This window comes from Rana temporaria, chromosome 9, assembly GCF_905171775.1.
Source record: "Rana temporaria chromosome 9, aRanTem1.1, whole genome shotgun sequence".
NCBI lineage: Eukaryota > Metazoa > Chordata > Amphibia > Anura > Ranidae > Rana > Rana temporaria.
In genome coordinates this window covers 163,989,591-164,015,509 of record NC_053497.1, presented here as the reverse complement: position 1 = coordinate 164,015,509, position 25,919 = coordinate 163,989,591, and the positions used below count along the sequence as shown (strand labels likewise).

General features: G+C 46.7%; 1 protein-coding gene across 1 annotated transcript in view; it reads left to right on the top strand.

Annotated features, from left to right (window-relative positions):
* The first annotated feature begins 16,421 nt into the window (after positions 1-16,421).
* The window catches only part of LOC120914268 (zinc-alpha-2-glycoprotein-like), a 32,383-nt gene continuing 22,885 nt past the window's right edge, over positions 16,422-25,919 (top strand). The window contains exon 1 of the mRNA XM_040324895.1: positions 16,422-16,559. Within this exon, the coding sequence (XP_040180829.1) occupies positions 16,490-16,559 (70 nt within the window). The 5' untranslated portion in view covers positions 16,422-16,489. The remainder of the gene's footprint in view (positions 16,560-25,919) is intronic.

Sequence of the window (25,919 nt, the reverse complement as noted above, 5' to 3'; positions counted from 1 at the left end):
AGCCTTCAAATGACAGCAGTGGCGGTGTGTGTATAGAGGGCACCAGAGCGCCGCCCCCTCTGGCTCCCGCACACGCCACTGACACAATATACATAGATTCATGCATTGCATTGCATGAATCTATGTATTGCCGCCGAATAGTCAGATGGTAGGCCCCCTGGCGAGTGCCGGCCATCTGAAAACTGCGGCTGTGGAAGTGCCTATCAGAGCCAGCATGCTGGGCACAGTGGCTACAATTGCTGGGCACAGTGGCTACAATTGCTCGGCACAGTGGTAACAATTGCTGGGCACAGTGGTAACAATTGATGGCACAGTGGTAACAATTGATGGGCACAGTGGTAACAATTGATGGCACAGTGGTAACAATTGATGGGCACAGTGGTAACAATTGATGGCACGGTGGCTGCGTTTGGCATGGCACAATGGTGACAATTGATGGGCACAGTGGTGACAATTGATGGCACAGTGGTGACACTTGATGGCACAGTGGTGACAATTTATGGCACAGTGGCTGCGTTTGATGGCATGGCATAGTGGTGACAATTGCTGGGCACAGTGGTGACAATTGATGGCACAGTGGTAACAATTGATGGCACAGTGGTAACAATTGATGGGCACAGTGGTGACAATTTGTGGCACAGTGGTGACGATTGATGGCACAGTGGTGACAATGAGCACAGTGGCAACAATTGATGGCACAGTGGCTGCGTTTGATGGCATGGCAAAGTGGTGACAATTGATGGGCACAGTGGCGATAAATGATGGCATAGTGGCTGCGTTTGATGGCATGGCACAGTGGCTGCATTTGATGGCATGGCACAGTGGTGACAATTGATGGGCACAGTGGCGACAATTGATGGGCCAGTAATGGAAAAGAGTACCGCTCCAAGCCCTGTGACCTATGCTGTGCTCCCGCCCTGTAGTACTGACAGGTGCAGACTCTGCGCTGATCCGTGGAAAAAAGAAATGTTCCTGGACTGCTGCACTCTGATAGGCGATTTATTGAAACAAAATAAACAAAGGATAAAATCCAAAGCTGTATAACATCCAAAAATGCATGCAACACTGCAATCAATGGTAGAAATTGGACATCGGGGACAAAAAAGCTAACATGTTTCACATCATGGATAGATGCTTAGTCATAGCTGGGTTGTGTGAGGATCTGAAAGGATTTAAATAGAAAACTTTGAATGTATCCAAACCAATTGGAGCTGGTCTACACAGCATTAGAAAATTAGATACCTGATTGAAACTGACACAACCCATGGTCAGAACAGCATCTGCACAATCAAAAACAAAAACACACATGTGTATGTGACATTCTAACCTAAAACACATTTTATGATATAGACTTTATAAGTGTATGTAAAAACATACAAAGAAATGCAATACATTAATAAATATATAAAAATATCCTGGAAAAATAAAGTGCTATTAAATAAATATAAATGAAAACTAATATGAATGATATCGTGGTAATAAAATGTGGAGACTACAGTATGTGTGAATGTGGAGTTGTTCATAAATACAGTGCTGATCTGTGTTGGAAATAAAACATAACAACAATGAATTGTTGATATGCTAGTGCGCAAAAACTGCAATAAATATATGAATATAAACGTGTTTGTGTGTATATATAATAATGAAAACATGGTCCAACATTAAATGAAATAAATAAATGGAATTAGATTAAATCAAATAAAAAATTAAGATCGGACCCATGTAGTGCAATAGATTAAATTAAATATTTATTTATTTATTTATTTATTTATTTATGTGAAGACAAATATGTTCAATGTTTGTATAATATAGTCATGGTGTAATGTGGGCAAACCCAGACAAGCATGACGAGTATGCATGAAGAGAAATTATTTATGAATGAAAACATAATATAAGAAGTTGCTAAAATTTGTATAAATTAATATACTAAAGTTGTTATAATTACTACCAACAACACTTGTCATATAAACTAATCCATTGCATCTAAAAGAAATATAAAGAATAATATCATTAACATAAACCTATGGACAGCAAAGGAATATATGGAATAAAATGACAAGTGTGATGTGGGTCGAGCCCTAAACACTGAACGTTAAATTTTAAAGGACGTGTCTGCGTGGTGTAAATGTGTATTTCATAACCAACAAAAAGGTCTGTTTTGATTTATTTCATCCCAAACAAAGTGAGTATATATAAACCAAATATACGTCCTGAAACTAATCCTGGAACAAGAAAACTTGTGTGCATTCAAAGAAAAGTATAATGTTGTGATCTGCAATCTTGGTTGTCCTATATGAATGACAACTCACTCAATTTAAATTCACAGGCACGTTCAATGTCAAAACTATAGACTTTTTAGATGTGAGACTCTCAGGTGAGGGGAATATCATTACTTCTAATCTTTAGGCCAGGTTCACACCTATGCGAATTGAGTGCGGTTTAAACCGCATCTAATTCGCAGGACATTTCAAAATACATTGTTTTCAATGAGGCTGGTTCACATATGTGCGATGCATCCGCACTGCGTATTGCCTCCAAACCGCATGCGGTTTTTATGTCTTGCGGTGCGGCTCAGGTGCGAATTCAGTCCCATTATCTTCTATGGGTACGCATCTAATTCGCACATGTGTTCAGTTCTCTGCAGGAGTTTCTCTCATTCAGCTCAATACAATTCTCCCCCACTCTCCTCTCACCCGGAAGTTCTCCCAGGTCTCCAAATTCGCACCTGATCTGCAGCTAAACCGCAGTTGATCTGCAGAACACCCTCTAGAGAAATCTGCAACGACAACGCAGCTCAAAAAAGCAACGCACTAGTGTGATTCCGGCCTTACAGAAAACCCAGTGCTGGCTACACCCTTCTTAGAGCAGACTCTAGTCATCCTAAGCATACTGTTGACAATATAACAGCAGGTCAGTTTCTCAGACTTAGAAGACTGTGCAGCAAGGAGTGCGATTTCACACAAGAAGCAGCAGCCATGTCCATTAGATTTCAGGAGAGGGGTTACCCTAAACCTGTCATTGATAGAGGCTTATGCATAGCTAAGGGTTCTTCTCGTGATATGCTTTTGATGAAGAAATCCAATAACAAAAATAAAAGTAAACGCAGATGGGGTTTTGGTGGTGTAGCGCCCCCTTACTTTTCAGTACGGGCACTACGCTAAAATTAGTCGGGAATTGGGAGGATTAGTTTACTCCCATTCACAGTTTATGGAAATTTAGGCTGTTGCCAATTTCGGAATTTGTCCTGTAGGTTAGTCTGCGCTCCGGGGGGGCGTTATCACCCCCGGGCGACAGCTGGCGCTAGAGGGGTTCTGACAGACCCACCTTCTCCCAGCAGCCAATCAGAGGAGTTCTTCCCTTGTTGGGCATGCTGGGAGGGGATATATCTGGGCAACCGCCTTTGGGCCATTCTGTTCTGTGCGGGGCCCGAGTTCCAGGTGCGGCATCCACCCTCAGGGTGCGCGCATCCATGGGCCCCGCCACCGTGGCCTGCTTTACTGAGGTCATGCACCATGCGGAGCCTCATTCCAACCTAGAGAGGGGCCCCAGTGACTGGCTGGGTCCCAACCCTCTGCTGAGAGGATCCTAAGCCGGGAGCTGTGCGATGGGGGATTGGCATCGGGAGAACCTAGAATCAGAGGTTGTCCAGGAGGCCTAGACGAACCATCGGGGATCCAGTCACCACACTGCATGACAGGTATGCTCAAGCTGTCATTGGGTGACACTATCTGAACTGACTGGGAGGATTCGCTAAAATCTAATTTCACAAATCTCAAATTTGTCAAGCCTGTGGCAGAGGACTGTTCCTCCCAGTGATCCTTAAGTAGCGCTCCGGCTGCCAGGCCTGTGATAGACACCAGTCCGGGGGCACTTTACCCACCCTGATCGTGGTGGCGACGAATTGTGTTACATTATTGCTGAGAGCAGGCTTGCTCTCTTTCATATCCAAGGCCTGATACTAAAGTTTCTCTACGCTCATCAACTTTTCTCTATTGTTTGTCATGTTGATGTTGGCCATGTTGGGCCTTGGAATAAAGCATTGAAAACTCAATTGATGTCTGGACACTTGCTCTTTATCCACACTCACAGCTACCACCCCTAGACCAAGTCAAAAGGTAACTCAAATAGGCCGATCCCAAACAAAACAGCGGCTCCCTCGGGGGTGAGCGCTACACGTGGGGGCTCGTCTGGGATTCGGCCGTTGCCATTGACAACCAGAGAAAATAGTGGGTGTAATTTACTAAAGAGCGAAGAGTGTTCGGTGTCGTGTGAAAACTTTCCGGCGATGAGGGAGTTAACCTTGCACTGTTAAGCTTGGGCATACGTGCAGCTCAGCACGCGCCTGCAACATGCCTGGACAAGTTTCCAAGTGGGGGGAGCCAGCCTCCCCTGTGCGAGACGTACGGTGGAAATTCGCGCTAAAACTCACCGAGCGGCCCCGCCCGCGAAGATGGCTACTCTTTCAAACCCGGGCAGAAGGCCAGGGTCCTCAGGACTTGTTAAAGACACTTTGTGTGAGTATGAGCTTCGCAAGGTTGGGGTGCAAACTGATGTTATACCAGAGTCGGACGTTGTGAACCAAGTCCACATCGGCAGCGTCTGCATTGGTGCCAAAGACCTGTGGTGGCCATGATCCCAACCAGGAGGCTGTGATCAGATCGGAGCCTATGGATCTAAGGACCCCGCTGTTGGCCTGGGGAGTTGGCGAGTTCGGCCGGCATGTAATTACCTCGATGCCCGTCACTCTGCCTGTATTGAGAAGAGCACCAGACACCCTCGTGTTGCCTGGGCTCGGAAGGCCTGGCATGATGCCGAAATTCTCCGAACTACAGTACGTAGTCATGTGCCGGGTGGCTGTTGACTATGGTTGGGAATACCCATATGTGCCCCCAAATCTCTTTCAGGACATTGACCGAAACAGGGAAATGTGGTGCCGGAATGCTGCCTGGGACCACTGGGACCATTTGAACATCAAAGTCGGAGACCGTGAGACGACATTCGCACTCCTTTGCGTGGGAAATCGCCTGGAAAGTTGTCTCCGGGACTGGAGTTGGGGCCGGTACTTATACCGAGACCGCGTCATGCTGAGATACCCCGGACAAAGAGACTTGGTGTTCTCAGTGGCATCTATTAACGGAATGGGCGAAATTTACATCCTTCCTGACACCCGCGTTTTTACGGATAGATTGGATGCCTGTGTTCCCTTCACCTCCACCTTCCAGAGGTGTGAGCTAAGACGTTCCTTTCCCCCTGCTCAAGCTTACGTTCCCTGCCCCACCAGATCCGCATCTGGGGCCCCTTTTGTGCAGAATTCTTTGGGGGTGGGTTCAGTCAGTTAGAGTGGAACTTTGTCAACTTTGGAGGTACAGTATTGAAAGATTTAACAGGAAAATAACTATTTTCCCTTTTTTTCCTCATCCTCTTTGCTGCTACTTCCGCATATTATTAATTTTTTTGGCTTCTCCTTTTCTTTTTTGTGAACTGTTGCAGTACCAGCGCACTGACCGCTAGGGGCTGCTACTTCCGCATATTATTTTTTTTTTGGCTTCTCCTTTTCTTTTTTGTGAACTGTTGCAGTACCAGCGCACTGACCGCTAGGGGCAGTGCTCTGCACTGTTACTACAAAGGACAATACTGTTACTAATGTGTTTGATATATTTTGCATAGAGTATCCCTTTTCAGCACTTATAGATTTTGACCTATTGGAGGGGATTTCGCGTTCAGGCCTGAGCATGCAATCCTCATCCTGACCTGAGAGGTTGCAAATGTTATAAATAATTGCATTAATATGTCAGGATGCATGTTGTTTTTTTTTTTCCTTTTTCATGCTCCTTTTGTATATACATGTTTTTTTTTTGATTCCTGGACCCACCTGCCATCAATCTGCGGAGAATGGGCAGTCAGATAGCAGCGTTGTGTATGTCTGTATGTCATATGTATATTGATAGATTGCAATGCCATGTTTGCAAATGTTTTTTTCCTACTTTCCTGTCTGGTTCAGTATCAGGTCAGCATTCGGGCTCGAATGCTTTGTCCAATCAAGTGGGAGGAGTATGTAGCACCCCCTTACTTTTCAGTACGGGTGCTACGTTAAAATTAGTGGGGAATGGGAGGATTAGTTTACTCCCATTCACAGTTTCTGGAAATTCAGGCTGTTGCCAATTTCGGAATTTGTCCTGTAGGTTAGTCTGCGCTCCGGGGGGTGCGTTATCACCCCCGGGCGGCAGCTGATGCTAGAGGGGTTCTGACAGATCCACCTTCTCCCAGCAGCCAATCAGAGGGCCCCCAGTGACTGGCTGGGTCCCAACCCTCTGCTGAGAGGATCCTAAGCCGGGAGCTGTGCGATGGGGGATTGGCATCAGGAGAACCTAGAATCAGAGGTTGTCCAGGAGGCCTAGACAAACCATCGGGGATCCAGTCACCACACTGCATGACAGGTATGTTCAAGCTGTCAGTGGGTGACACTATCTGAACTGACTGGGAGGATTCGCTAAAATCTAATTTCACAAATCTCAAATTTGTCAAGCCTGTGGCAGAGGCCTGTTCATCCCAGTGATCCTTAAGTAGCGCTCCGGCTGCCAGGCCTGTGATAGACGCCTGTCCGGGGGCACTTTACCCACCCTGATCGTAGTGGCGACGAATTGTGTTACATTATTGCTGAGAGCAGGCTTGCTCTCTTTCATATCCAAGGCCTGATACTAAAGTTTCTCTACACTCATCAACTTTTCTCTATTGTGTGTCATGTTGATGTTGGCCATGTTGGGCCTTGGAATAAAGCATTGAAAACTCAATTGACGTCTGGACACTTGTTCTTTATCCACACTCACAGCTATCACCCCTAGACAGTCAGAAGGTAACTCAAATAGGCCGATCCCAAACTAAACAGCGGCTCCTTCGGGGGTGAGCGCTACAGTGGCAATACTAATAAACAACATAGAAACAAAGCTAGGGATAATGGGGTTATCAATCCTATTCCCACTTTTTCCACTGCATACAGCACGGAATTTCAGAAAATAAAACGCATTGTCACCAAACACCTTCCCATCCTATCTCATGATCCAACGTATGCCGAAATCCTCAAAGGAGGCATACGTACTGTGTCTAGAAGAGCACCGTCTCTGGGTGCGCTTTTGTCACCCAGTTTCTTTTCAAGTAAGGACACCAATGGCAATTGGTTATCTTTCAAGGGCACCTTCAAATTGTGCTTATTGCCTCTTTATTCAAAGAGGGGACACCATTGTCTCTATGTCCACAAAAAAGACACACAAGCTGCATTCTTTTATCAATTGTAACACACGTTACGTTATATATGCCATTACATGCAGGTTGTGTTCAGTTCAGTATGTAGGTAGAACTACAAGACGTCTTAAGGATCGTCTATATGATCATCTTTATGACATTGAAAAGGACCATATGACTAACGTGGCACGGCATTGGAATGAGGTCCATCACAAGGACACCTCCAGTTTAGTTATTCAAGGACTAGAAAAAAAAACACTGAGAGGTGGTGATAAGTTCAATATATTGTGTAAGCAAGAGGTGGATATTTCTCTTGAATATTAGACGCCCCTTAGGATTAAATTACATTTTTATTAGTAATTTCCACCATCCTCATTCATATATTGATTATATATTGTTTACATTATACTTTTCTTTGAATGCACACAAGTTTTCTTGTTCCAGGATTAGTTTCAGGACGTATATTTGGTTTATATATACTCCCTTTGTTTGGGATGAAATAAATCAAAACAGACCTTTTTTTTGGTTATGAAATACACATTTACACCACGCAGACACGTCCTTTAAAATTTAACGTTCAGTGTTTAGGGCTCGACCCACATCACACTTGTCATTTTATTCCATATATTCCTTTGCTGTCCATAGATTTATGTTAATGATATTATTCTTTATATTTCTTTTAGATGCAATGGATTCGTTTATATGACAAGTGTTGTTGGTAGTAATTATAACAACTTTAGTATATTAATTTATACAAATTTTAGCAACTTATTATATTATGTTTTTATGTTTTTGTTCATAAATAATTTCTCTTCATGCATGCTCATCATGCTTGTCGGGGTTTGCCCACATTACATCATGGGCATGACTATATTATACAAACATTGAACATATTTGTCTGCACATAAATAAATATTTAATTTAATTTATTGCACTACATGGGTCAGATCTTAATTTTAAATTTGATTTAATCCAATTCCATTTATTTAATTTAATGTTGGACCATGTTTTCATTATTATATATATACACATGACACATTTATATTCATATATTTATTGCAGTTTTTGCACACTAGCATATCAACAATTCATTGTTGTTATGTTTTATTTCCAACACAGATCAGCACCGTATTTATGAACAACTCCACATTCACGCATATTCTCCACATTTTATTACCACGATATCATTAATATCAGTTTTCATTTATATTTATTTAATAGCACTTTATTTTTGCAGTATATTTATATATATTTATATATATTTATTGCATTTCTTTGTATGTTTTTACATACACTTATAAAGTCTATATCATAAAATGTGTTTTAGGTTAGAATGTCACATACACATGTGTGTTTTTGTTTTTGATTATTTTTGATTGTGCAGATGCTGTTCTGACCATGGGTTGTGTCAGTTTCAATCAGGTATCTAATTTTCTAATGCTGTGCAGACCAGCTCCAATTGGTTTGGATGCATTCAAAGTTTTCTATTTAAATCCTTTCAGATCCTCACACAACCCAGCTATGACTAAGCATCTATCCATTATGTGAAACATGTTAGCTTTTTTGTCCCCGATGTCCACTTTCTACCATTGATTACAGTGTTGCATGCATTTTTGGATGTTATACAGCTTTGGATTTTATCCTTTGTTTATTTTGATTCAATAAATCGCCTATCAGAGTGCGGCAGTCCAGGAACATTAATTTTTTCCAATTGATGGGCCAGTGGCGACAATTGATGGCACAGTGACTGCATATGATGGGCACAGTGGCTGCATTTGATGGGCACAGTAGCTGCGTTTGATGGGCACAGTGAGGCTGCAATTTTTTTTTTTTTTTTTGTTTGTTTGTGCCCCCCCCAATTTTTTTTAGCACCAGCCACCACTGAAAGACAGAATCAGCATTTGTATGTTTTTTTCGCTGCCCCTGGGGGGGTCCAGTCGGCAGTGTTGCTGGACTCTACAAGAATCCTGTCTGCCGGCGGGACCTTACTATCTGCCACACGCAAGGGCTATTACACTTCCCTCTATCACTGGGAGTTGTAAAAGTTCACCTTCACGGAACATCTACATGCCGACGGACTGATGTTAACCCCTCCTCATCTGGACTCAATTACCTACTTGAAGACTATTAGGTAGATTCAGAAAGAGTTAGGCCGGCTTATCAGTAGATAAGCCGACCTAACTCAGAATCTATGCCGACTTATGTTTAAGTGTATTCTCAAACAGAGATACGCTTAAACATATCTAAGATAGGACGGCTTGCGCCGTCCTATCTTAGATTGCAATATTTTGGATGGCCGCTAGGTGGCGCTTCCATTGCGGTCGGCGTAGAATATGTAAATGAGTTGATACGCCGATTCACGAACGTACGCCCGGCCGCCGCAGTAGATTTACGCCGTTTCCCTAAGGCATTATCAGGCCTAAAGTTATTCCATCTATTAGGTGGAATAGCAATGTTAAAGTATGGCCGCCGTTCCCGCCGCGAGATTCGAAATGTTTACGTCGTTTGCGTAAGTCGTCCACAAATAGCGATTTACATCGTTTACGTCCACGTCAAAATCAATAGGCCCGTGCGGCGTACTTAGCCGCAATGCACACTGGGAAATGTAGGCGCCCGGCAAATGCGCAGTAACAAAAAAACTTCAAAAACGTAAGGTCAAGCCTGATTAGCATTAAACACGCCCCCCTTCCACACATTTGAATTTGGAGCCCTTACGCCCGCCCGCTTTAGGCTACGCCGCCGTATATTAGCAGGCAAGTACTTTGAGAATCATGTACTTGCCTAGCTAACTTACGGCGGCGTAGCCTAAACAGGCTAAGCTACGCCGCCGCAAGTTTGCACCCATGTACCTGAATCTACCTATATAAAACTTTTAATGCTATTCCCATCAAGCGCTGCCTTTGTGTGTTTTTGCTATACATTTTTCAGTGGTTGGTAGCTGCACTGGAAATCAGCCTTCAAGGAGATCAGCTAAAAGTAGTTGGATCTGTATGTGCGTTATAAGTATTAGAAATTAGTCGATTAATCGATAAAAAATAAATAAATAAAAAACAATTAATCGAACACGAAAATTTGAATCAGTAACAGCCCTTCAATAAACGGATAGGCTCTTTGTGCTGCTTCTTTCTCTCATGATCCAACTCTGCCATGCAGAGACTGCCATAAACTGATATCAAGTTAAAACCAGATACTTACACTGCTTGCATTCAATAAATATATTTAATGATGTAATAATAATTACAGAGCTGCATCCATCTGTGTTTTTTTTTTTTTTAAATCTGTTTGCAGTTCATCTTTAATTAGTTTGCATTTAACAGTTTATAAATTGCTGGGTGGCAAACAGATGTATTAAGAAGAATCTGTCTGGGTATTGTTCCAATTTCAGCAATAAAAAAAAAACACCTAAATCTTTCATGTGCCCCACCCATCACTGGTGGATGAATTACGCAAACAGAAAAGGAAATCCCCTGGTGTTCAGGGGTTGAGGAAGTTTGCAAGCCATACACTCAAACAGCGGCTTATGCAACTGTTATACCTGTCAAAGGATTTACATATCTTTCTATCGAGTTCCAAGATTTACACAGCTCTGTAACACACACAACCCTTTCTGACAGGGGAGGAGACCTGATTTATTCTGCTACAGTTAAAGCAGAACTCCCATCATATCTTTTTTAAAACAAAGTGTTATGCCCCGTACACATTATCGGAATTTCCGATGGCCTAAAATCCAATGGAATTTTTCGTCGGAATTCCGTTCAAGCTGTCTTGCATTGTCAGACACACTGGGGTAGATTCAGGTACCGCTGCACACTTCTTACGAAGGCGCAGCGCACCGTTTTTACCCTGCGCCCTACGCAAATGATCTGCGCTACGCTTCATTCATGAAGCAGTAGCTACGTAATTTGCGCGGGCGCTCCTTAAAACTGCCCGGCGTAAGGGCGCGTAATTTAAATGATCCCGTAGGGGGTGTGGATCATTTAAATTAGGCGCGTTCCCGCGCCGAACGTAGTGCGCATGCTCCGTCTGGAAACTTTCCCGACATGCATTGCGGCAAATGACGTCGCAAGGACTTCATTTGCTTCAAAGTGAATGTAAATGGCGTCCAGCGCCATTCACGATTCACTTACGCAAACAATGTTACATTTTAAATTCGCGACGGGTATACGTAGCATTGGCTGCCCCTGCTAATAGCAGGAGCAGCCTTACGCGGAACCCGACGAATGGAAACAACGTAAACTGCGTACGCAGGGCCCGCGAAGGGTTGTGAATCGGCGTTAGTATGCAATTTGCATACTATATGCTGACCACTACGGGAACGCCACCTAGCGGCCATCGTAAGAATGCAGCCTACGATACGACGGCATAAGAGCCTTATGCCAGTCATATCTTAGGCTGCAGTCGGCGTATCGAGCTCTCTGAATCAGGAGCAGTCGATACGCCGGCGCAACTAAGCAATTGCGCTGCGTAACTATGGTTACGCAGACGCAATTGCTTTCTGAATCTACCCCACTGTCAGACCAGACCGTCCAAAATGCAGTGACGTAAAACACTAAGGCCCCATACACACGATAGAATCCATCCGCTGGAAAATCCCAGCGAATGGGTTTCAGCGGATAGATCCTATGGTGTGTACATTCCAGCGGATCTGTTTCCGCGGATATTTATCCCCTGGGATGGATTTCCAGCAGATAAATATTTGATGACATGCTATCAAATCTATCCGCTGGAATCCATCCCAACGGATGGATCCGCTGGTCTGTATAGACTCACCGGATCCATCCGTCTGAAGGGATCCCCCGCATGCGTCGTAATGATTCGACGCATGCGTGGAATTCCTTATATGACAGCGGCGCGCACGTCGCTGCGTCATAATCGCGGCGACGGCGCGACACGTCATCGCCAGAGGATTTCGGCGTGGATTTTAATGCGATGGTGAGTACACTCCATCGCATGGAAATCCGCACAAATCCTCGAGAGGGCTCACTTGTCAGCTGGAAGCATTCGGATGGCTCCACATGTAGGTAAAGTGGCCCCCCCCGCGTGCGTCTTCCACTATGTATCCCAGGCTTCACTTGCCCTACTGCGGGCCCCGACTGGCATAGCAGGCACCACAAGGTAGAGGGAGGAGAGTAGACACGCGTTCCCATCTTGTTCCAGACCCAGAAGCAACGTGTATGACGTCACTTCCTGGTCCCTGTTGACATTCTCCCAGGCCAGCATGGCCAGGAAAGAATGTAATGCAGTGCAGATAGGGGAGACATGCAGGATCTGTTAGCTGGGGAAGTGAGTCTGCTCTCTTCAATCCCCATATTTTTCATGACCCAGAAGAGACATGTATGACATCACTTCCGGGTTCCCGTTGACATTCTCCCTGGCCAATATAGTCTGGAAAGAATGTAATGCAGTGTAATCTGCATTGCATTATATTCAGTGGAGCATAGGGGAGACATGCAAGGTCTTTAACCACTTGCCGATCGCCGCACACACATATACGTCGGCAGAATGGCACAGGCAGGCAAATGGGCATACAGGTATTTCCCTTTGAATTTTCCGCCTTGTTAACGCGCACGCCCACTGCACGCCACGGGAGCGCAACGCGCCCACCATCGTGAGAGTGTCAAAAGTGTCCGATGTGTCCGCCATAATGTCGCAGTCACGGTAAAAATCGCAGATCGCCGCCATTACTAATAAAAAATAAAATAAAAAAAATTACATAAATCTATCCCCTATTTTGTAGACGCTATTAGGTAGATTCAGAGAGAGTTAGGCCGGCGTATCAGTAGACCTAACTCAGAATCTACGCCGACTTATGTTTAAGTGTATTCTCAAACAGAGATACGCTTAAACATATCTAAGATACGACGGCTTGCGCCGTCCTATCTTAGGTTGCAATATTGAGGCTGGCCGCTAGGTGGCGCTTCCATTGCGGTCGGCGTAGAATATGTAAATTAGTAGATACGCCGATTCACGAATGTACACCTGGCCGACGCAGTACATTTACGCCGTTTACGTAAGAGATAGGCTGCCTAAAGTTAGAGCTGGGCCCTAGGTGGCATTGCCAATGTTCAAGTATGGCCGCCGTTCCCGCGTCGAAATTCGAAATGTTGCGTAAGTCGTCCGTGAATAGGGATTTACGTCGTTTACGTCCACGTCGAAATCAATAGGCCCGTGCGGAGTACTTAGCCGCAATGCACACTGGGAAATGTAGGCGCCCGGCGCATGCGCAGTTAGAGAAATACGTCAAAAACGTAAGGTCAAAGCATATTAGGATAAAACACGCCCCCTCAGGCGAATTTGAATTAGGCGCGCTTGCGTCCGCCGCATTTACGCTACGCCGCCGTAACTTAGCAGGCAAGTACATTGTGAATCATGGCCCAGATTCACTAAAGAGATACGACGGCGTATCTCCTGATACGCCGTCGTATCTCTGTTTTAGGGTATTCTTAACTATGCGACTGATTCATAGAATCAGTTGCGCATAGTTAGCCCTAAGATCCGACAGGTGTAATTGTTTTACACTGTCGGATCTTAGGATGCAATACCGCGGCCGCCGCTGGGGGGAGTTTGCGTCGTAAACCAGCGTCGGGTATGCAAATTAGGAGTTACGGCGATCCACGGCGGTTTTTCGCGTTCGCTACGTCGCTGCTAGTCTAGTTTCCGTCGCAAAGTTAGTCGTCGTTTTTGGTGCCCTAACTTTACACAGCACACGTATGTGCTGTATAAAGTATGGCCGTCGTTCCCGCGTCGAAATTTGAAAATGTTTCCTTCTTGTGTAAGACGTCCGGGAATACGGAAGTACGCTACGCACGTCGCCGTTCGAAAAAATGACGTCACTTCGCGCAAAGCACGGCGGGAAATTCAAAAGGGAGCATGCGCAGTAGGTCCGGCACGGGAGCGTGCCTAATTTAAATGGCACATGCCCCTTTGAATTGCGCGGGCTTACGCCGGAGGCCGGCGGCGGAAGTTTTCTCGCAAGTGCTTTGTGAATCAGGCACTTGCGATGAAAATTTGCGGCGGTGTAACGTATCTACGATACGTTACGCCGCCGCACTTCTACGTGAATCTGGCCCCATGTACTTGCCTCGCTAACTTATGGCAGCGTAGCTTAAATGCCTTAAGCTACGGCGCCGCAAAGTTGCGGCAATGTATGTGAATCTACCTATATAACTTTTGCGCAAACCAATCAATATACGCTTATTGTGATTTTTTTTATCAAAAATGTGTAGAAGAATACATATCGGCCTAAACTGAGAAAGAATTTTTTTTTTTTTATATATATATTTTTGGGGGATATTTATTATAGTAAAAAGTAAAAAGTATAGCTTTTTTTCAAAATTGTCCCTTTTTTTTGTTTATAGCGCAAAAAATAAAAAAACGCAGAGGTGATCAAATACCACCAAAAAAAGCTCTATTTGTGGGAAAAAAGGGATGTCAATTTTGTTTGGGGTCCACGTTGCACGACAATTGTCAGCTAAAGAGACGCAGTGCCGTATCGCAAAAAGTGTTCTGATTAGGAAGGGGGTACATTTTTCCGGGGCTAAAGTGGTTAAAATGGGGATGTAGGTTCGCTCTCCTCCCTCCCCATCTTGTTCCTGACCCAGAAGCAACGTGGATGAAATCACTTCCGGGTCCCCGTTGACATTCTCCCTGGCCAATATAGTCTGTAAAGAATGTAATGCAGTGCGATCTGCATTGCATTACATTCAGTGGAGCATAGGGGAGTCATGCAGGGTCTTTAAAATGGGGATGTAGGTCCCCTCTTCTCCTTCCCCATTTTGTTTCTAACAAGGAAGCAACATGTATGACGTCAATTCCGGGTCCCAGTTGACATTTTCCCTGGCCAACATGGCTGGGAAAGAATGTAATGCAGTGCGATCTGCATTGCATTACATTCAGTGTAGCATATGGGAGACATGTAGGATTTTTTAGATGGGGATGTGGGTCCACTCTCCTCCCTCCCTATCTTGTTCCTGTCCCAGAAGCAATGTGTATGATGTCACTTCTGGGTCCCCATTAACATTCTCCCTCTAAAAACACGAAAAACTCAATAAAAATGAAAAACTACAGTGGAACCTTGGTTTAAGAGTAACTTGGTTTGAGAGCGTTCTGATTTGTGAGTATCTTTTTAAAAAAAATTCTGACTCGGTTTGCGAGTGTTGACTCTCAAGACCAACAGAATTCAAACTAAATAGGCATGCAGTACCTCATTTGGCCTGAGGTACGGAGGCGCAGGAGCCGAGCAGAGCCAAAAATAGGCCTGCAGTACCTCATTTTGCCTGAGGTACGGGGGTGCAGGAGCTAAACATTGGCCGGCAGTACCTCATTTGGCCTGAGGTACGGGGGCACAGATGCCGAGCCGAAGTGTCCTCGGACCTTTTCGGACGTTTTAGGCGCTCTCTGGCTCCCCCCACCTCTGGCCGCATTCAGTATTGAATCCCATTGAAGTCAATGCGGAACAAACTATTTTTCGTTTCCATCGACTTCAATGGGAAAACTCGCTTTGATATGCGAGTAATTTGGATTACGCGCATACTCCTGGAACGGGTTATGCTCGTAATCCGAGGTTCAACTGTATTGAATTAGAAAAAATAAATTATTGAATTAGACATTTTCCCTGGCCAGCATGGCTGGGAAAGAATGTAATGCAGTGCAATGTGCAAGAAAAATCATCACATAAGGGACCTCTTCTCCCCTATGTGATGAAAAAAAAGTTAAGCAAAAAAAATATTTTTAGGGAAAAAATTTGTTCCACCCAAGCACATAAAATCCCCCCCAAAAAGGCCCTCTCACCCCCACATATATGCACAAAAGCATAGATTGTAATACACAGGTTACATATCACCACGTAAAAACTGACTCCTAACATTGTAAACTGGCTCCTAGATTCAAAGCAAATTTGTCAAACCACGATTTCTATTATTATTTTTAATTATGCCCTCTAGCTTTAGCTGAACTTTTGGGCCACTGGGTTATGACAGCTGTGGCTCTCATACATGGAAGGGATAGTATCTTTGTGCCCCCTTGGCCATTGACAGAATGCAGTGCAATTTGAATTTTTTTTGTATTTCTACACAAAGTTTAAGTAACAAGCATTTATTGGGCCTGGCAAGAAAATGCCAGGACACACCTAGACCTGTTGGGTGGCAGCAGGGTGGGAATTGTATCTCTAAATTGAGACACAGGTTAGCCGGGTTCTATCATAGATTGGAGGAGACACCGAGCAGGTGGAAGTCTCATCCGTAGCTGGATAATGGAGGGATATCTATTGCCTATGTTACCTTTGCTGATACTTTTCTCATCTCTTCCCCTTGTTTTTGCAGGTAGGATATCTACATTACAATTTCATGTTTTTTTTTCTTTTCTTCCCTTTGCTATAGCTGATTCATGTACTGTATTACTAAATAGAGAAATCGGGTGTAGCCAGGGGCAGACTGACCATTTGGGCAGGGCCCCATGCCACTAGGGGGCCCCATCAGGGTTGCCAGCCTCAGTAAAACCAGGAACAGTATGTAAAAATATGTGATTTAAAAAAAAATCCCAAGATTATAGCTGCCTCGCCTCTCCAGTACCTTTTCAGTGTTGTATGTGTATTGTGTGTGTATATTGTGTGTGTGTGTATACTGTGTGTGTATATTGTGTGTGTGTGTGTGTGTGTGTGTATACTGTGTATGTAAACTGTATGGGCCAGATTCAGGTAGACTTACGACGGGCGTATCAGTAGATACGCTGTCGTAAGTCTGAATCCCCGCCGTCGTAAATTTAAGCGTATTCTCAAACTGAGATACGCTTAAATATTGCTAAGATACGACCGGCGTAAGTCTCCTACGCCGTCCTATCTTAACTGCATATTTACGCTGGCCGCTAGGGGCGTGTACGCTGATTTACGCCTAGAATATGTAAATCAGCTAGATACGCCTATTCACGAACGTACTCCCGGCCGTCGCAGTAAAGATACGCCGTTTACGTAAGGAGTTTTCAGGCGTAAAGATAAACCACCAAAAAAATGGCGCAGCCAATGTTAAGTATGGACGTCGGAACTGCGTCACATTTTTCAAGTTTTACGTCGTTTGCGTAACTCGTCCGTGAATGGGGCTGGCCACAAGTTACGTTCACGTCGAAAGCATTGACTATTTGCCGACGTGATTTGGAGCATGCGCACTGGGATACGTCCACGGACGGCGCATGCGCCGTTCGATCGAAACGTCATTTACGTGGGGTCACACTTAATATACATAAAACACGCCCACAGCTTCAACATTTGAATTAGGCGGGCTTACGCTGGCCCTAATACGCTACGCCGCCGTAATTTCGGGCCCCAAAATCTTTGAGAATACCATACTCGCCTCTCAAAGTTACGGCGGCGTAGCGTATAGGAGATACGCTACGCCCGCCTTAAGGTATGTGAATCTAGCCCTATGTGTATACTGTATGTGTATACTGTGTGGCCCCATAATCTATTGCCTGGGGATCCCATAATCTCCTATTGCCTGGGGATCCCATAATCTCCTATTGCCTGGGGGCCCCATAATCTCCTATTGCCTGGGGGCCCCATTAGTTGTCAATCCGCCCCTGGGTGTAGCTACTAATCATGGGACCCCATAGCAAAATTTTTATGCCCCCCCGGTTGGGTGACCACATTTCCAAACTACCATTCAGGGACACCTTCCCAAAAATCAGCTTGTGCTGTAACGAATCATGTATTGCATGAATCTATGTATTGTCGCCGGCGCCGCTTCCGCCCACTATTCAGGGGGTCAGACCCCTGGCGAGCGCCGGCCATCTGAATAACGGCAGCTGGTTGGCTTTGGAAGTGTTTGTCAGAGCCAGCGGCTCTGATAGGCTTTCCAATTACAGCCTGAGGGCTGTAATCGGCTTCCAAATAGTTAACCAGGGGACACACAGGGTGTGTGTTCCCTGGTTAACACTGACACGCATCTCAGCCAATCAGGTTCACCGGATCTGGTTACCGGTAACCTGATTGGCTGACGCGACGTCGAGGACGGTGACTACATCAAGGGATCGTGAAAGAGGATCCGAGGATGGCTGACCGAGGAAGGTAAGTGCCAGGTGGGGGGGGGGGGGGCAATCTGGCAGTATTTTGGGGCAATCTGGCGGCATTTTAGGGCCAAACTGGCGGCAATTGATGGGCACAGTGGCGACAATGGCATGGTACAGTGGCTGCGTTTGGCATGGCACAGTGGCTGCGTTTGGCATGGCACAGTGACGACAATTGATGGGCACAGTGGCGACAATAGCATTGCACAGTGGCTGCATTTGGCATGGCACAGTGGCGACAATTGATGAGCACAGTGGCAACAATGGCATGGCACAGTGGCGACAATTGTAAATCAACCCCTATGGGGTTTATTTACTAAAGGGAAATCCATTCTGCACTACAAGTGCACTGAAAGTGCAGTCGCTGTAGATCTGAGGGGAAGCTCTGAAATGAGGGGAAGCTCTGCTGATTTTATCATCCAATCATGTGCAAGCAAAAATCCTTGCATGTCCCCCTCAGATCTACAGCAACTACACTTGCAGTGCACTTGTAGTGTAAAGTGGATTTGCCTTTCGTAAATAACCCCCCTATGACTTTACCTTGCAGGAAGAAGAAAAAAACGAAACTTCCAGCGGTATACAACTGCTTTAATATAAAGTATACCTAAATCAAGCACATACAGGAGGAGAACTGTCCAACTGTCCAATCTTCTATTGTCTGATCATGTGTGAATTGTAGCCTCAGTTTCCTGTTCTTAGTTGGCAGGAATGGCACCCGGTGTGGTCTTCTGTTGCTGTAGCCCATCTGCTTCAAGGTTCCATGTGTTGTGCATTCAGAGATGGTATTCTGCATGCCTTGGTTGTAATGAGTGGTTATTTGAGTTACTGTTGCCTTTCTATCATCATGAATCAGTCTGCCTATTCTCCTTTGACCTCTGACATCAACAAGGCATTTTCCTCCACACAACCACTGCTCACTGGATATTTTTTTCTTTTTCTGGCCATTTTCTGTAAACCCAAGAGATGGTTGTACGTGAAAATCCCAGTAGATCAGCAGTATTTGAAGTTAGGTTTGTCCCGATACCGATACTAATATCGGTATCGGGACCGATACCGAGCATTTGCGCGAGTACTTGTACTTGCACAAATGCTCCCGATGCCTTACCCGATACCTGGCAGAGTCAGCAGGCGGAGCGGACGGCTGGCAGGGAGTGCAGAGTTCAGGGCGCAGCTGCATCATCATTTGGGATCGGCGACCGGAGCGTCACATTCGGTCGCGGAAGTGTTGGTACACCCTGCACTCGGCCACAGTATGCCAGCAGCTACAGCTTGTTACACCCAGTCCAAATTATATAACAAGATGGCCTCTGCTGCTTTTATGCGTCCGAGTGCAAGGAGTACCAGGATGGGCGTTGCAGGCAGCCTTCCCTAATGGCATTTTAGTGCCAGCCAATCAGTGCCCATAAAATGTCACCTATTAGTGCCCGCCAGCCATTAGTGCCACTTGCCAGTGCCAGCTGTCAGTGCCACCTGCCAGTGCCCGCCAGCCATCAGTGCCACCTGCCAGTGCCAGCCAGCAGTTAGTGCCACTCAGCCATCTATCAGTGCTGCATATCAGTGCTACCTAATCCTATCAGTACTGCAGATCAGTGCCACCTAATCTGAATTGTGCTTTGAGGAACTGTCACATGACATTTTAAAAAAGTATCGGTAATCGCTATCGGCGAGTACACTCGGTCTTAAAAAAGTGGTATCGAGACAACCCTATTTGAAATACTAAGACCAGTCCGTCTGGCACCAACAACCAGGCCACATTCAAAATCACTTAAAGCGGAGTTCCGGCCACAATTTTAAAAATAAAAACTTTTTAAATATGAAAACCCCTGTAATACACAAGCTTAATGTATTCTACTACAGTTAGTCTGTAAACTAAGGTCCGTTTTGTTCGGTTGTTACAGCATTTAGACACTTTATAAAATAGAAATTGACTGGGGCCATCTTAAGTGTGGGCATCATGAAGCCAGACTGTATGACTTCCTGGATTTCAGCCTTGATCTCGCACATGCTCAGTGCTGCACAAGCATGTAATAGTTTCAGGTCAGGTTTCCATAGCAACGGGAGGAACTTGCTGCCCCTTGTCTATGCAAAACTCTCCTCCCCTCCTCCCTCCAGGAACCAGTAAATATACTAAATCATTTGTTATGTAGATATATCTGCACAGAAACAAGATTATATATATATATATATATATATATATATATATATATATATATATATTTATATATATATATATATATATATATATATATATATATATATATATATATATATATATATATATATATATATACACATACATATACTAGACATTTGCGCCGTCAATAAATTCATTTTGTTTAGTTCCGTTTCGCATTAGCCGTTATTTTCGTATTTCGTGCCCGAAACTCAATTCAGATTCGTACGAAATACGAATTTTCGTTAGATTCGTTCACTTTTCGTAACAATTACCCACATTCGTTATGATGAATTTTTTAAAAGCTGGACTAATATTATCTGCTGTGCTTATTATGAGGGATTCCCACCATCCCTGTGCTGTGCTGACTTCCTGGCGCTGTAGGGATTATGGGAACCCCTCATGAGCACAGCAGGGGTACAAACCCAGGAAGTCAGCACAGTACAAGGATGGTGGGAACCCCTCATAATGAGCACAGCAGGAGTACAGCCCCGGGAACTCAGCACAGTACAGGGATGGTGGGAACCCCTCATGAGCACAGCAGGAGTACAGACCCGGGAACTCAGCACAGCACAGGGATGGTGGGAACCCCTCATGAGCACAGCAGGAGTACAGCCCCAGGAACTCAGCACAGGGATGGTGGGAACCTCTCATAATGAGCACAGCAGGAGTACAGACCTGGGAACTCAGCACAGTACAGGGATGGTGGGAACCCCTCATGAGCACAGCACAGGGATGGTGGGAACCCCTCATAATGAGCACAGCAGGAGTATAGCCCCGGGAACTCAGCACAGTACAGGGATGGTGGGAACCCCTCATAATGAGCACAGAAGGAGTATAGCCCCAGGAACTCAGCACAGTACAGGGATGGTGGGAACCCCTCATAATGAGCACAGAAGGAGTAGAGACCCAGGAACTCAGCACAGTACAGGGATGGTGGGAACCCCTCATAATGAGCACAGAAGGAGTAGAGACCCAGGAACTCAGCACAGTACAGGGATGGTGGGAACCCCTCATGAGCACAGCAGGAGTACAGACCTGGGAACTCAGCACAGTACAGGGATGGTGGGAACCCCTCATGAGCACAGTACAGGGATGGTGGGAACCCCTCATAAGGAGTACAGACCTGGGAACTCAGCACAGTACAGGGATGGTGGGAACCCCTCATGAGCACAGCACAGGGATGGTGGGAACCCCTCATAATGAGCACAGCAGGAGTACAGACCTGGGAACTCAGCACAGTACAGGGATGGTGGGAACCCCTCATGAGCACAGTACAGGGATGGTGGGAACCCCTCATGAGCACAGTACAGGGATGGTGGGAACCCCTCATAATGAGCACAGAAGGAGTACAGACCTGGGAACTCAGCACAGTACAGGGATGATGGGAACCCCTCATAATGAGCACAGTACAGGGATGGTGGGAACCCCTCATGAGCACAGCACAGGGATGGTGGGAACCCCTCATGAGCACAGCACAGGGATGGTGGGAACCCCTCATAATGAGCACAGTACAGGGATGGTGGGAACCCCTCATGAGCACAGCACAGGGATGGTGGGAACCCCTCATGAGCACAGTACAGGGATGGTGGGAACCCCTCATAATGAGCACAGAAGGAGTACAGACCTGGGAACTCAGCACAGTACAGGGATGGTGGGAACCCCTCATGAGCACAGTACAGGGATGGTGGGAACCCCTCATGAGCACAGTACAGGGATGGTGGGAACCCCTCATAATGAGCACAGAAGGAGTACAGACCTGGGAACTCAGCACAGTACAGGGATGATGGGAACCCCTCATGAGCACAGCAGGAGTACAGACCTGGGAACTCAGCACAGTACAGGGATGGTGGGAACCCCTCATGAGCACAGTACAGGGATGGTGGGAACCCCTCATAATGAGCACATAAGGAGTACAGACCTGGGAACTCAGCACAGTACAGGGATGGTGGGAACCCCTCATAATGAGCACAGAAGGAGTACAGACCTGGGAACTCAGCACAGTACAGGGATGGTGGGAACCCCTCATGAGCACAGCACAGAAATGGTGGGAACCCCTCATAATGAGCACAGTATAGGGATGGTGGGAACCCCTCATGAGCACAGCACAGGGATGGTGGGAACCCCTCAGAAGGAGTACAGACCTGGGAACTCAGCACAGTACAGGGATGGTGGTAACCCCTCATGAGCACAGCACAGGGATGGTGGGAACCCCTCATAATGAGCACAGCAGGAGTACAGACCCGGGAACTCAGCACAGCACAGGGATGGTGGGAACCCCTCATGAGCACAGTACAGGGATGGTGGGAACCCCTCATAATGAGCACAGCAGAAGTACAAACCCAGGAAGTCAGCACAGCACAGGGATGGTGGGAACCCCTCATAATGAGCACAGCAGGAGTACAGACCTGGGAACTCAGCACAGTACAGGGATGGTGGGAACCCCTCATGAGCACAGTACAGGGATGGTGGGAACCCCTCATGAGCACAGTACAGGGATGGTGGGAACCCCTCATGAGCACAGCACAGGGATGGTGGGAACCCCTCAGAAGGAGTACAGACCTGGGAACTCAGCACAGTACAGGGATGGTGGTAACCCCTCATGAGCACAGCACAGGGATGGTGGGAACCCCTCATAATGAGCACAGTGCAGGGATGGTGGGAACCCCTCATGAGCACAGCACAGGGATGGTGGGAACCCCTCATAATGAGCACAGCAGGAGTACAGACCCGGGAACTCAGCACAGCACAGGGATGATGGGAACCCCTCATGAGCACAGTACAGGGATGGTGGGAACCCCTCATGAGCACAGTACAGGGATGGTGGGAACCCCTCATGAGCACAGCACAGGGATGGTGGGTACCCCTCATAATGAGCACATCAGAAGTACAAACCCAGGAAGTCAGCACAGCACAGGGATGGAGGGAACCCCTCATAATGAGCACAGCAGAAGTACAGCCCAAGGAAGTCGGCACAGTGCAGGGATGGTGGGAACCCCTCATGAAGGGTTCCCACCATCCCTGTTCTGTGCTGAATTCCTGGGTTTGTACTTCTGCTGTGATCATTATGAGGGGTTCCCTCCATCCCTGTGCTGTGCTCATGAGGGGTTCCCATCATCCCTGTACTGTGCTGACTTCCTGGGTTTGTACCCCTGCTGTGCTCATTATGAGGGGTTCCCACCATCCCTGTGCTGTGCTGAGTTCCCGGGTACTGGCTGGTGTCACTGCTTGGTACTGGCTGGTGTCACTGCTTGGTTCTGGCTGGTGTCACTGCTTGGTGTACTGGCTGGTGTCACTGCTTGGTACTGGCTGGTGTCACTGCTTGGTACTGGCTGGTGTCACTGCTTGGTACTGGCTGGTGTCGCTGCTTGGTACTGGCTGGTGTCGCTGCTTGGTACTGGCTGGTGTCGCTGCTTGGTACTGGCTGGTGTCGCTGCTTGGTGTACTGGCTGGTGTCACTGCTTGGTACTGGCTGGTGTCACTGCTTGGTGTACTGGCTGGTGTCACTGATTGGTACTGGCTGGTGTCACTGCTTGGTGTACTGGCTGGTGTCACTGCTTGGTACTGGCTGGTGTCACTGCTTGGTACTGGCTGGTGTCACTGCTTGGTACTGGCTGGTGTCACTGATTGGTACTAGCTGGTGTCACTGATTGGTACTGGCTGGTGTCACTGATTGGTACTGGCTGGTGTCACTGCTTGGTACTGGCTGGTGTCACTGATTGGTACTGGCTGGTGTCACTGATTGGTACTGGCTGGTGTCACTGCTTGGTACTGGCTGGTGTCACTGCTTGGTACTGGCTGGTGTCACTGCTTGGTACTGGCTGGTGTCACTGCTTGGTGTACTGGCTGGTGTCACTGCTTGGTGTACTGGCTGGTGTCACTGATTGGTGTACTGGCTGGTGTCACTGCTTGGTACTGGCTGGTGTCACTGCTTGGTGTACTGGCTGGTGTCACTGCTTGGTACTGGCTGGTGTCACTGCTTGGTACTGGCTGGTGTCACTGCTTGGTACTGGCTGGTGTCACTGATTGGTACTGGCTGGTGTCACTGCTTGGTACTGGCTGGTGTCACTGCTTGGTACTGGCTGGTGTCACTGATTGGTACTGGCTGGTGTCACTGCTTGGCACTGGCTGGTGTCACTGATTGGTACTGGCTGGTGTCACTGCTTAGTACTGGCTAGTGTCACCGATTGGTACTGGCTGGTGTCACTGATTGGTACTGGCTGGTGTCACTGCTTGGCACTGGCTGGTGTCACTGCTTGGCACTGGCTGGTGTCACTGCTTGGCACTGGCTGGTGTCACTGCTTGGCACTGGCTGGTGTCACTGCTTGGCACTGGCTGGTGTCACTGCTTGGTACTGGCTGGTGTCGCTGCTTGGCACTGGCTGGTGTCGCTGCTTGGCACTGGCTGGTGTCACTGCTTGGCACTGGCAGTTTCACACTGAGCCGATTTGTCTGCTTCAGTTACACTATATGTAACTAAATGCAGAGACCAGCTGTCAGCGTGATGTCGGGGGCGGGCGGGACCGGGGGGCGGAGCCATGCAGATATCAAACATCAGCCAATGATTGGGCTGCTTTAGAAAGTGGGCGGGGCTACATACACGTAGCGTCCCGCCCAGATCCCATACCATTGGCTCAGCTGATGTTGGTGTTTTCAGCTGCTGTGCTGGTCCCCCCCCCGACATCGAGCTGATTCCTCTGCAATTCTGCGATGTATTCTCCCAGGAGGCATAGCGGTCCGTGTATGACGCCGAGGCAGCTGCCGCCGCGGCGGGGATGTAAATGGGAATACAATATAACTGTGAGTTTAAAAGATAAAAAATAAATATATGCCAAAACGTCATAAGGGGACAGACCTACAGGGGATGAAGCTATGTTGTGAAAGAGGGTGGAACTCCGCTTTAAATCCCCTTTTTTTCCCGATCTGATGCTCGTTTTGAACGTCATCAGGTCATCTTCACCACATCTAGATGCCTACATGCATTAAGTTTCTGCCATGTGATTGGCTGATCAGCAATTTGTGTTACCAAGAAGTTGAACAGGTGCACCTAATAAAGTTGCTGGTGAGTATATATTGGATAAGCATCAAGAAAATTCTATTCCAATGAATATTATTTATTGTTCTACAGCCAAAACTTTTTTTCTTTCGGTCAGAGGAGGGAAAGGGTAAGGGCTCTTTCACACTGGAGGCCAGTTCAGGTCTGTCTGTCAGTTTTTTAGGCAGACCTAAACGGGCGCTCCGTGTTCCTCTATGGAGCCGCGGATGTCAGCGGTGACATGCCCACTGACATCCGACCCGCTCCGATCCGCCAAAGTGTGACGGAGGAAAAACCTACTTTTCCATCCGTCTGGCGGATCGAATCGGGTGAACACAGACAGACGGTCCGTGTTCATCCGATCCCCCCCTAGGGGAGAGCGGAGAAAAGACAGGGCGGTCCCTGCACAGTGTGCAGG